General features: G+C 41.8%; 1 protein-coding gene across 1 annotated transcript in view; it reads right to left on the minus strand.

Moving 5' to 3' along the window:
• The window catches only part of TMEM132B (transmembrane protein 132B), a 226095-nt gene that overhangs the window by 150596 nt on the left and 63015 nt on the right, over positions 1-12484 (minus strand). The window contains exon 2 of the mRNA XM_051634326.1: positions 11319-12198. Coding sequence (XP_051490286.1) covers positions 11319-12198 — 880 coding nt within the window. The remainder of the gene's footprint in view (positions 1-11318; positions 12199-12484) is intronic.

Raw genomic sequence — 12484 nt, forward strand, 5'->3', positions numbered from 1 at the left:
TGAAACCCAGCCAGGATCCTGGTTGACTGCCTCAGGGCTTCTGAAATGCAACTCGGAATCTTTAAATGATCAAATAATTGGGACCTGGGTTTCATGTCCCAACGAGACATGCCAACGAGACACTGCCATCGACAGCCACACCAGGAGAGCCATCTGGCACTAACACAGAGAAGGAACAACCAGTCTCCACAGTACTTGTGATTTCAGAGATCTGCAACCAAATATTGACTTGAACCAGATCTGCTTTGCATGGCCGTTTTTCTTCCCAGGGTGGTACAGCTGCAGGTTTCTTTCAACCATTCTTCAACAACTTGTAAGCATCTGATGTCTAGTCAAAGGACATCATTCATCCATTTTATGGTTCCCAAGATGCAAAGATATCTACCCAATTTCCTAAGAAACATTAATATTAAAGTATGGCTTTCTCAGCCCAAATCATGCAAGCTGAACAAAGTTCTCCTGACATTTTATGACAAGGTGATTAATAATACCAAGAAGAAAAATGAAAAGATACCAGATTATAAACTATTGTAAATCTTTCAGTCATCCCAGGAATAATGAATGTAGATTTCTTAGGAGAGCAGTACAGATTTAAACAGATCATTTTAGTTTTCTTGTCAATCAAGATGCTATTTATATAATAGCAGAAACAGACAATGAACTGAACTCATTTAATCTTAAAGTGTAGAACATGCAACAAGGCAAGAGTTATAAGCACTTCTTTAACAAAAACATCCTAAGCTTGTCAAAGAACCAAAATTGTCAAAGAAAATGTTCCATCTTAACCATCATTTCTGATTATTGACCTCCCCCTTTTCAAGCAAAAGCCACAGCAGTAAGCAGTTCAGTGTTCAAGTCACCCAAACAGAGTTTGACTTAGAAAGCCTGAACTGACATGACCTACTTTTTTTCAAATACTTAAGTACAAAAAAGTCTAAGAGTATAGTCAAAACTGTACTGGCCTAAGCATCCTCTGGACTGAGATTCTCCACACTTCCTTGGCATGAGTTAGGGAGCCATAGAAAAAGTAAATGCAAACTCTTCACTGGTTGTTCTAGAAAAGCCTTTAAATCTTCAACCCGCACCCTAAGACAAAGGTTATGGCCTTGTTCTGCTTCTGGCTGCACAGGGGAACTCTCTGCTCTCTGACCCCTTGAGGCAGGCTGTCCTAGACGTTACCTCAATGCAATAATTAATAAATAATAATACTGAATTTAAGCTCATGCAACTCATACAGGCTAAATGTTCCAAAGAAAAATTAATAATGCATGCAGAAGAGATTCATTTTGGGAAAAAAAACTAACTTCAATTTGAAATAAAGCCCCGGTTGCCTTGGCAAAGAGGATTTAATTGCTGTAATCACTACATCTCACATAAGGTCGCTGTTTGAGGGAGTCCACAGTACTGTTATTCATTCTGTATCTGCTCCATAGCAAATAAAGGACTACTGGTCCCAAGAGGATCAGTGTGATACTTCTGAAAAGGTTTAAATTATTTTTAAAGGGTTATTAAGCTTTGGCAAATGAGTTAAAAGTCATCTTAGCTGAAGAGCATAGGTACTTATGGCACATTATGGAGATGACAGCAGGAAATGCCATCATTAAGACTGTACTAAAAGTGTTACTGTGTCATTGAAAACAGTACATGACCAAAACATGACCATTCCCTATCCATCCGCGTCCTCTCCAACCACCCAGGGTTACTACTGCCCCTAACAAATTTCCCAGTAAATATCAAAAATAGGAAGCCAGACATAGGACATACATGTGCCTTGCACACAACCAAATTCAAGCAGTTTTACTGGCACAGTTCCTAAGCAACTCTACGGAAGTCAATTAAATCACCCCTCTTTTCTGTACAAGAGAGAGAAGACTCTGGCCAGGCAAATTAAATTAGAGATGGGTCAGAGCCAAAATCCCAGACCCAAAACAACCCAAAACTCACAATGCATTTGGATCCTGGTCCAGATTCTCACAGTCTGCTACCACTTCTCCTTTACCCTCTGCCACCTCCCAGGATGGGAAGAACTTTTCAGACTGTCTCCAAGCATCATTTGCTGCATTTTATCACCTTTTTTGATCAGGGATCTGCATCAAAGCTCTCATGTGTGCTTCCTGTGGCCACTTGGCACACTTCTTGCCCAGACCCTCATTAACTTGAGCAGATACTTAGAAAGCCCATGAACAAGGCACCGTCTATCCCACACTTCTGCTTCTCTTCCTTTCCCACTTGTTGTCTTCTAGGACCAGAGCAATTAGAGAGGGGGATTCAGTGAAAATGCATTTGAGGAGGACATCGTTAATCCCACAAAAGCTTGGGCCACACAGTGAGAAAAAAGCCACTAAGAAAGTTCACTTGGCAGGAAAATTTTTAAAAGGATGTAGTGGAGAGGGGAAGATATATTTTGGCCCTAAGTGAGCAACTTAAACTAAAGCACAGCAGGAGCAAAGGGAGATGTGCTGGAGTTATGCCTGATGGCTCAGATTGATAAGGGTAACAAATGTGCCCCACAAATATGGGGCTACTTGAATACAGCCCACCCAACAGCACCATCCTCCTCCCTGGGACACCCCTGGAAATATTGCTGCTCTGACCACTTCCTCCTAAGGAGAATATATTTTAGAGAGCTCTTCCTATGTGGTTGTATGCACCTCTCAAGGCAGGATGAAGCACTGCTCCATACAGGGCACTGACACCCAGCACTGCTCAGGGCAGGGGGCTTTTAAGTGGCAGACTCAAAGCTGGGGAGAGATGCTCCAGCCTGGCAGGAGCAGCTTCCTGGGCTCTGGGAAGTTCAAGAAGAGCTACCACTGCCCTACCTTCCTGCAAAGCAACACGGGCCCCTCTGCGTGGGGGCCTTCTGCAGTTCTGCCTGCAGGAAGGATCACCTGCCTCGTGCTTTGCTCCCCACTGCCCACGCAGCACTGAAAGGCTTGTGGCCAAACACTGAAAAAAGTGAAATAGCTTTAACTGTAGGCACCATTTGCTGTGCCTCAGACTGGCAGACTCATTTGTCACTGTTTTCTTCTCCTGAAGCTCTTTTGATTCGTCTGGGATCCAATAACTTTGTTAATATGATTTATTTCATACCCTGACTGAGTACAGCATCAAGGCACATGTGGCAGCAATATGAAGCATTAAAAACCTCACACAAGGTACAGGTCCCTGCTCTGCTTTGTCCAAAACCAGATTTTCTTGTGAGTCCTTTATTGACATAAATTGCAGGGGGGAGGCAGGAGGAGCACCCAAAATAAGATGATATGTTGACAATTTTCTTGCAATATTGTATCTCCTGCTCTTTCTGAAAGTCCTCCCTCAACAAAGCTGTCAGCTAACCATCACACTGGCCTTCTTATACCAGATCATGCAAAAACTTGTGGCTAAACACAAGGACGAAAGCAACTCTTTGTTGAATCAGCAGGAATATGAAGAAATTGAGATCAATGTGTTCACTCAAAGCAACATCTCATCAGCTTGGTGGGATAGTACTTTTTACCATGATAAAATGACAGCAATGTACAGCCAAAAACTTTTATCTCAGGAAGAAAGTAAATTTCAAAGTAGACACATTTTTATAGTTTTAATACTATTCATTATGCACTAGAAGTAGCTGCATCAATGACCAAATCACGGTTGTGTCTGACTTGTTTAAACACGACTGTGATTTACTGCACTGCCAGCTAGTGAAGAGCTTTACAAGAAGCTGATCAATGCCACCATTGTCTGGCAGCACAAAGCAGGGACCACTCTGCATATTGTCCAAAACAAAGACACCCATCCCCTCCCATCCCCTCTCCTGCAAGCTCCTGCCAGGGACTCACTCAGTAGAACACACAGTTTGCAAAACCCCACAGCATGTCCCCAGACTTGAAATGATCACTCAAAGACAGGAACCTTTTCTGACCTGTGTTCCCAACCTGACTATGAGGTGCAAAAAAAATTGATAAATAAAATGCTTATCTTGCAGTCATTGCAGCAATCTTCCTTAAATTACCTTTTGTGACACTGTGTACTTAAACAGTTTTGTTACCTGAAGGCAGCTTTGTGTCCATTAATGGAGGCAACTGAACTCAGAGCCAGGTGCTCACAGGCAAAACTTGATTCCTAATTCCATCTTCGGTGGCTTTCCCTTCCCATTTCGTATCTGCACCAATATTAATCACAGCAGGGGTAAACCATCTGTCACTTCCTGCAAGACAATGACTACAGACACGACAGCCCTCAGCAAACAAAGGGTTTGGAGAAGAGCAGTGACAATGCTCTGTGCAGTCTGGAGAGGTTGAGCCTTTGGCAGCCCTTTAGCTGCAGCAACTCATCCAATAGGGAACACTACCCAGCACACCTTCACGTTTCACGAAGGGATTCTGAGTAGATGCAGCAAACCAAGGGCATCCTTTTAGCAGTGGTATCCTCCAAAATCCACTTGCCCCCTTCCCAGGCATGGTCTACATCTCAACTCGTGCCTTGCTCTCAGTGCCATGGTGCTGACAGTGCTCTGCAGCTCCACACCCAGCCCTGAAGCAAGCACTTAGTTGTGCAGGAGCTGCCTGGAGTTAATTAGCAGGAGCTGTCATGTCGAAGCTTTCAGAGATGGGATCAGCCTAGGAACAAGCTTGTAGAACCCAAGCCATTAAAAATGTAAAATCTCTTTCCATTACCATCAACATGGCTGAGTTTGTGTCAAGATACTTGGTGGGTTGGCACCTTCCAAATCCACGGGAAAGGCTTTTCACATCATCTCTGTTTGCAGAGCTGAGCAGTGTCTGCTCACACACAGCAAACTAGAGGTTGTTTGGGCTACTCTTACAAACCTTATCTGTCACACACATGCAAAACAATCTGAAGTGTCAAACAAGATGCACCACCACCAGTTACACACAGCACTGCCTACCCACTTGTAGCTCAGTACTGCAGAGACAAGATGCCTGCTCACACACCAACTGACTTCAAGTCAATGTCGACTCACTTTTTTTATTCCACTTCATGGTTCTGAATATCAGATACAGCAAATGAATTTATGTAAGATTGCCACACGCCTTAGCGCTCAGATGCAGATGGGCAGATGAATGAGAGAGCTGTGCTGCCAGCAGGACTCAAATAGGAGAAAAAGTAGAAGGGAAACCAGACGCCTTTCCAATGAAAAGCGGGTCCCTGTTTCAATCCAGCTGTACTCAGTGTTCCCCAACCACACGGTGTGGTTGAAATGTGAAATATTCCCAAGCTATCAAACTTAAAATAACTAGCAGTCAAACTTCTCCTTCTCAGTGAAAAACACCACTGAAATACACAGGCAGACTGAACATCTTGAGTAGTCTAATTATTCATTTTGGTCAACCCTTAAGAACATTTCCCTGCTCCTGCAGGACAAGGGAGCCTCCCAAAGGTGTGGACGGTAAGGGAAGGGGGCAGACAGCAGGGACACTTGCCACAGTCAAACTCAGCACCACAGCTTCCCATCACTGTCTCATCCTCCTTTACTTTAACAACAGCTTAATAATGCAGCAGTAATGAGCAGCTGTGTTTCTGGACAAAGCAGCACGTTTTGCAGGGCAACAGAAGCCTTCATCAGAAAATGTCTCAATCAAAAAGAGCTTTTTATCACAACAATGCTGCAATCCTGTCTGCAAGTTCTTCAAAGCCAACATCCAACAATTACAAAGAGCTTCTCTCCCTCATGTGGGGCTGCTGCTCTGCACGTTTTACTCCTATGAAGAGTGATCGTGGATGGATGATTATTGTAGCAGATAGTTGACCTTTATCTAAAATTCCATTAAAAAGCTTTATTGACTGTAGTTTTGCAGGATCTACCAGGATTCACTGGGTCATTTATTCACTGTCAGATATCCATCATTTTAAAGTTTCAGGACTGCTCAAGCTCTAGGAAGGAGTGCTTTTTTTGGTAATTTTAAATTGTTACTAAGACTGAGGGAGTGGTTTCTTCTCCCTCTCCAGTGTGCCTAGAGCAGAGAATGTTATCTTAGGACATGTAAAAAGGTGGCAAACCTGGCAGTGTGGTAAGACTACTTCTAGACCAGGTAGGCTTGTACAGCCATGCACTGCCAGCAGGTAGCTGGGAGGATGCCTTTTTCACTTCAGTCAGTACAGATTCAGGTCTACCTACTTCATACAACATCCTTCTGAAATTTATAACGCCCTACCATCGTGCCAGGCTTTCACCAGGTGAAGCCACATGCCTGTCTCATACAGAAATAAGAAATATGAAAGAATGGTTTAACCATTTCTGAAAGAGACTTTCTAGAAATGGTTTATGTAATTGAAACACAAATTCTGGTGATAGCTTCCCCAGGCTTTGTAAGAGGGTCCTAGAAGGATGTTACTCTTTTCCCCATTCAGTGACAAAAAAGATAACAGTGAGAGCAAGACCATGTACACATTGAATGAAGCAGGAGATCTGGAAAAAAATAATGTCAATTTATCTCTGAGGAACATGTTGTAATGTGTATGTACCTGGGGACTGAATTTAGGTTGCACAGGCATCTCTGGGATTCCCAAACTTTACAGATATTAATATTTATTAATACTGCATATCACTTTTTCATATTTTACACTTATTTCAGTGTACATTCAGAGAAAAGAAAGAAGGAATTTCAGCATTCATTGTGGGTTCATTAAAATCTTTAGGTAAGAAACAAATATTCCCAAGTCACCAGTAATGTTTTAATACTGTAATTATTTCTAAACCTGAACCAGCATTTCTGATTCATTTCAGAATTATATTTTTCCCTTTCTCAACATTTTCACTTCTGCTGAATTTTCATCCTAAAATGAAGCTTAAGTTAATCATTTATTCCTCTCACCAGTAATAATCCTGCCCTGCTTCCCCATTCATATCAGCTCAGTTACAAGTGATGAAGGCCCTGTGGAGCCTCCTCCTCACCTGCAGCCGGGCTGCATTCCCCATAGTCTGTATGCTCTCATTTTCTATGCATTTCCAGATATAGAACCTTCTGTTTTCTTTCCCTTGTTTGCTCTTGGCAGGAGACATCCTCTTAATGATCTTTTTCTGGCCTTCTAGACGACTGCTCAGACTTCTACAGATCTTTCATTATTAACGCAGAAGCCTTGTAAGTCAGTTTTAATGGCCTGTGCAATTTTTATTGCTTAGCAGGAGATATAACCTCCTCCATATGGATATATGTTTATTAATATAAAGCCTTAATATATTTTTTCCTAGTGAGAATAATCAGTAAACTCAGCCCTCATGTATTACACCTTGTACTGGTTCATCCAAAAAATCAAAAAGTATTTGCCCTGCAATATGTGGAGCTTGGCAGGGAGAAGCAAATAATCCTTTTCCCTGGGGTTGCCTAGACACCGACTGACAGCGAGGTTTCTCTGCACAGTCCCACCATTCCCCTCCAGACAGAGGGCCACATCCTGACCACAGCTGCTTTCATTTCTCTAGGATGGGATTTGTTACCTCGTTTCAGCCCCTTATTATTATATTCCTGGACTACCTCCAATCTCTGTTTCTGTTCTGATCGGGGATAAAAGAAGGATGGGTCATTTGTGTTAGGGACGTGTAACGAATGCCAACAAACCCAGGTTTTGTCTGTGACTTCACAAATTGCTGTTAGTTCTCAGCCTTCATTACCAGCACATCCTCACTGATGGTCTAAATGGGGAGACTTGAAAAACAGGACAGAACTTTGCCATTTATTTATAAAGAGTGTCCTGGTTTCTTCCCTATAACCAAGGGAGAATTGTCCATTTATTCCATTAAACATTTTCCTGCTCTACAAAAATGACTCCCATTTTTCTTTTAAATACATCCTTCGAGTCTCAGGATTAAGTTAAATAATAACGTATGTCCCAAAAGAAATGCAGGCTATTCCCAGTGCAATTGGATGAGGTTTCCATCCTTCCAGTTAAGCAAGGATTGTTTTCTCCTCTCTTCTTTTTACAACTTTACATGTATGTCAGGAAACATCTTCTGTTTAGTAAATAGCACCAAAGTTGTTGTTATCCCTTCTTTAGTCATTATTTCCATCTTCCCTTATTTACTATGTTTGTCAGTAAAGCAGGTAGCAGAGATACTCCTGTGCATCAAACAACAAAGTTCCTGAAAATTTGTGATACTGGTGAATTCTCAAAGCTGTGCTTCATTTTTCCTTTTTTTTTTTTTTTTTAAACTAGATAAAGCATTAAAAAGTTAATCATGGCAACACAGCCCGTTTCATCTCCTTATGGTTAAACTATGCTTAGTGACAACCCCCCTAATAGGCAAAATTTATGTTCAGAGATGGTAAATTTTGCAGTAGACAGATCAGACCAGCGAGGCCACAAATCCATCTCCAGTGTCATAAGAAATTCTTTGCACACACGTATAGATCATCTGTCAACAAAGTGAGCAATATGACTGTTGGGTATAGCAAAAGCATTAAATACATGCTTAGCTTCCAAATGCTGCCCCTTGACATACCTGGGTCCTTCAATTACAGCAGGCCACACTGCCTGGATGGTAGCATGAAAAGAAACTAATTCCCTGGACCACTGCACAACTAGAGCTCCAACTCATTCTTAAATCCTAGTTATTGAATGAAAACTAACAACCAGGACTTAGCGTAATCAGAGTAAAACCAGTTTGGATTGACGAAAGGGACTGGAAGTCATAGCTGGAGCTTCACATGTAACGTGCAGGATCCTTCAACACAGCACATTGCTGAATCAAGAAACTGTTTCCTATTGCTTTTCAGTTTCCAAGCTTGGTTAACAATCACACATTTTACCAAAATAAGAAAGAATCTGCTCTCTTAAAAGAAGTTAGTTTTGCTAGAACAAAGTCCAACACAAAATACTATATGACATAGCATGAAATAGTGAAGAAGTGCCTAAAATTGAGTATATCTGTTCCTTTGCATACTGTCAGAGCTCAAGGTTGGCATCAAACTCTGAGCTGAAAATGACAGGATTTTGATCTATTGTCTCATATAAGCCAGCCTGCAATTCACCCCGCTACACTTCTAACAGATATGATTAAAAACAATCAGTTATATTAGGCAAAAGTGTATTTCCCAAGGCCAACATTCACTTCAGTGTCTTTTTCTCTGGCTATAACACACAGAAATTCTATGTATATAAAAATCTTCTGGGTTTTTATGGACATTAGCATTGAACATTGACAGCATTTCAGCGCTGAGCTGAAAAACAGGGAAAGCCTGTGAGGGAAACTGCATAAATGAGATGCAGGCACTGTAGTGATTGTATTTCCCTCGGCATAATTCCCTGCCTACTGTGTAAACTTCAGCTGAATAATCTCTCCATGTGCCCCGCGTATGTCATTCAAAATAATCATAGCAACAGTTGCTGGTGCTCTCTCCATCCTGGAGGACGGGTGAACCAGCAGTAGAATTGCATTTTGCTCTTACTTTCAGCATTCAACAGAAGGTTAAATAAAAATAGTTGCAGTTTCTCTGATGAAAAGCACAATGCAAGTAAAGCCAAAGAAACGACCAGACAGGCTAGACTACATAGAGCCAACAGTGAATTTTCCAGGGAAATATTTCTGGCCACATAAAACATGCTGATTTACAGTAACATAAACATCTCCTGGAGAAGAACCAATTCTGCACACTTTTCAAAGAATAATATCCCTATGGAAACCTGACTGCCTTCCCAGCAGTTCAGGAGCACCAAGATGTACACTCCACATGCCAGGAGTGTGGCACAGAGTGACTGCATGACATGCAAGTCATGGGGGTCACTGGGAGGAGACAAGGGTCTTGGTGGTAGCCAGGCTCTTGAGGATCACCCTGGGACTTCCCAGGTTGGAGGCTCTCAACTCCCTTGGTTTCTACTTCCTTCAAACTTCAGGTTAGTTACTGTTCTCAGTGCTTCCAGAAATTATTTTGCTTTTGAAATACAGTATCTCATAAATATATCTGCAAGAAGTTTTTGGTACTTTGCTGTCCAGCAGAAATATCAAAACTCTACCCTCGCACTGTTACAATATAAATGCTGTTTTAAAAATTCCAATGGAAAGAAAACATCCTCATCCTGGGTTGCCTCTAATACCTAGGGAATTTTATTCATGGCATGGCAAAGAGAACAAAAAACTGAGAGTTAAGAGCTGACATTAAATCCTTGCAGAGTCTTAGGCAAATTCCATAATCTCTCTGCTATAACCCTGAGGATCAATAAACAACTGCTGAAACCTGACTGCTGCATGAGGTTGGTCCACCTACTGACAGTGGCTGCTGGCCAAAACCATATTTAACAAAGAAAAACCAGCAAACCCACCATAATCCCATAATCTGCAAGTTTATTAATATGTATGTGCTATTTCACAAAAGTTGAATTATTTGAAAGTGCTGCATCAGGTTTGCTGTCTGTTTTCTCAACATCTGTCCCCCAAGTGCAATTCTGTCGTGTTCCACTCCTACCAAAAAAAGTCAGAAGTTTTGAGGTTTGCTAGCATGGGCTGCAACTCCTTTCCCAAGCATCTCAAATTCTCAGAGCCTACGACACTTTCCAATTACCTTTTGGCCCTTTTATTCCCCCAGTCTGGCTCACATTTCATTTGGCCTCTACGCAGCTCTGAACCCACAGTCTGACAGCTAAGGACATAACATATTCAGCACTACCCCTCGGGGTGGTTAGAAATGCTTGAATTCTCCTATTACAGGCAGATTCACAAGTAAAAGTCACCAGAAAGCCTTGAAACCTAACACAGAAATGGGCCACACAACAAGCAGTCAAAAGCTTGATGAAGCACAATGGGCTGTCTTACAGATAAACTGAAGACAACTTGCAAAGTTTGGATCCAAATCCTGGCTCTGCCAAAGACTTTCTACACAAGCTGAGGCAACTCTCATTTTCTCAGCTCTCAGCTCGCCTCCGTACACTGCAACAAATTAGTTCCTCACCACATATAACCTGTGCAAGATGTATCCAAGGTATTTTGGAAATATGGTACGAAAGTTGATAAAAAGAGAGGAACCTTCACCAAAGAAACTCAAAACCTCCCTGCAAACTGTCTAGCAAAATGGATCACAGCAGTTACCCTGGCTGACTTACAGAGGCATAATTTAAGTGGCAGAATTATGACTAGAAGCAAATAGAATTAAAATAAAAAATGATAATACATTTATAGCTTATACTTAAAAATCAACTCTCATGTTCCAAAAAGTGTGAACCAGACAGATAATTCATGACTATTTATAGTTTTCCCCAGTTGGAGAGGAAATGCTTACGTTCTCTCAGGAAAACACTGAATGTAACCAAAGAAATTACACCTGACATCAATTTATCCCTCTTTGTAGGCTATTTATCATACAGTACTTTAAAAAGTCTCTTACCTTAATACAAACTGGTCTGCTAGAGAGTCATCAGCCAAGGAAATATGAAAGGTCACAACGTCACCTTCTCTGACTGGGTTGAGTGGTAAGCGAATAACGACATTTTCATCTAGCCTCAGTGAAGACTGTCTTAATTGGTCTTGATTTGGGTAAACAATGATGCTACCAATCCTCTCCATAGCTGACAAAGCCTTGGGTTCATTATCTTGACCTGCATGGATATTGTTTTCCCATTTTGCATCCTCTGGAGAACATTCCCCATCTGCTGCATAAATCTTATAGAAGAGCTCCACAGTAATCCCTTCCAGGGAGGCTGTTTCCTCTGAAACCAGGGGTGGAGGGGAGCTGAACCAGCTAGGAGATAATTCCAGCTCCGCAACACACAATCCTAGATGACCTGTCAATCTACAGCTGGCCATAACTTCTCTAGACTCCAGGAAAGCAAACATCTTCACACAAGGCAATCTCTCAGCAGAATTATAGTCATCCCAGTCCTTCCCCGCAATGTAGAACAAAGTTTGTATTTTAGGTTTGTTGGAATAGATTGAGCTGTCAATTATGTGAGATTTTAATTTCCAATTAAAAGTGAATTTATTTGTGAAACCAAAAGATGCAGAAGTCAGCATGAGGTCCAAGGGAACAGCCTGTTCAACAGAAAAGGGTCCATACGTGGCATTTAGGACAGGTGGCAGTTTGGCTTTGTATATAAATAATGAATCCACCCTAGACTGCAAACTGGAGTTCCTCATGATATCCTGGTTGGCTTCTTTGAGGAAGAAGAACACATCAGCATTGCAGATATGATAGCTCGCAGGGAGATACGTTGGCAGGTTTGAAAATCTCTGTATGCTGTCCATGATCCCTCCTCGGCTCTCCACCACTGCAGGCCAAAGATAAAAGGAAACAGAAAGACAACTCTAGTGGTTGCTTAGCATGTCCCTCTGTTTTACTCAAAAGCAATGTATTACCAGAGATCAATAGTGTTAGCAACAATTACAAAACAATCTGACAGAGGCAGCACGGAATCACACTGTTGGCTCAAAGCTCATTCACTGAAAACATCCCACTGCATCAGCTGTACGGCTCCCTTCCCACCTTCCCCAATCTAGAATCTACTTGAAAGCCATTAATCAAGTACTGAATAACACAAGGAGGAGATTGATTGG

The sequence above is a fragment of the Apus apus genome, chromosome 16 (genome assembly GCF_020740795.1).
Source record: "Apus apus isolate bApuApu2 chromosome 16, bApuApu2.pri.cur, whole genome shotgun sequence".
Lineage (NCBI taxonomy): Eukaryota > Metazoa > Chordata > Aves > Apodiformes > Apodidae > Apus > Apus apus.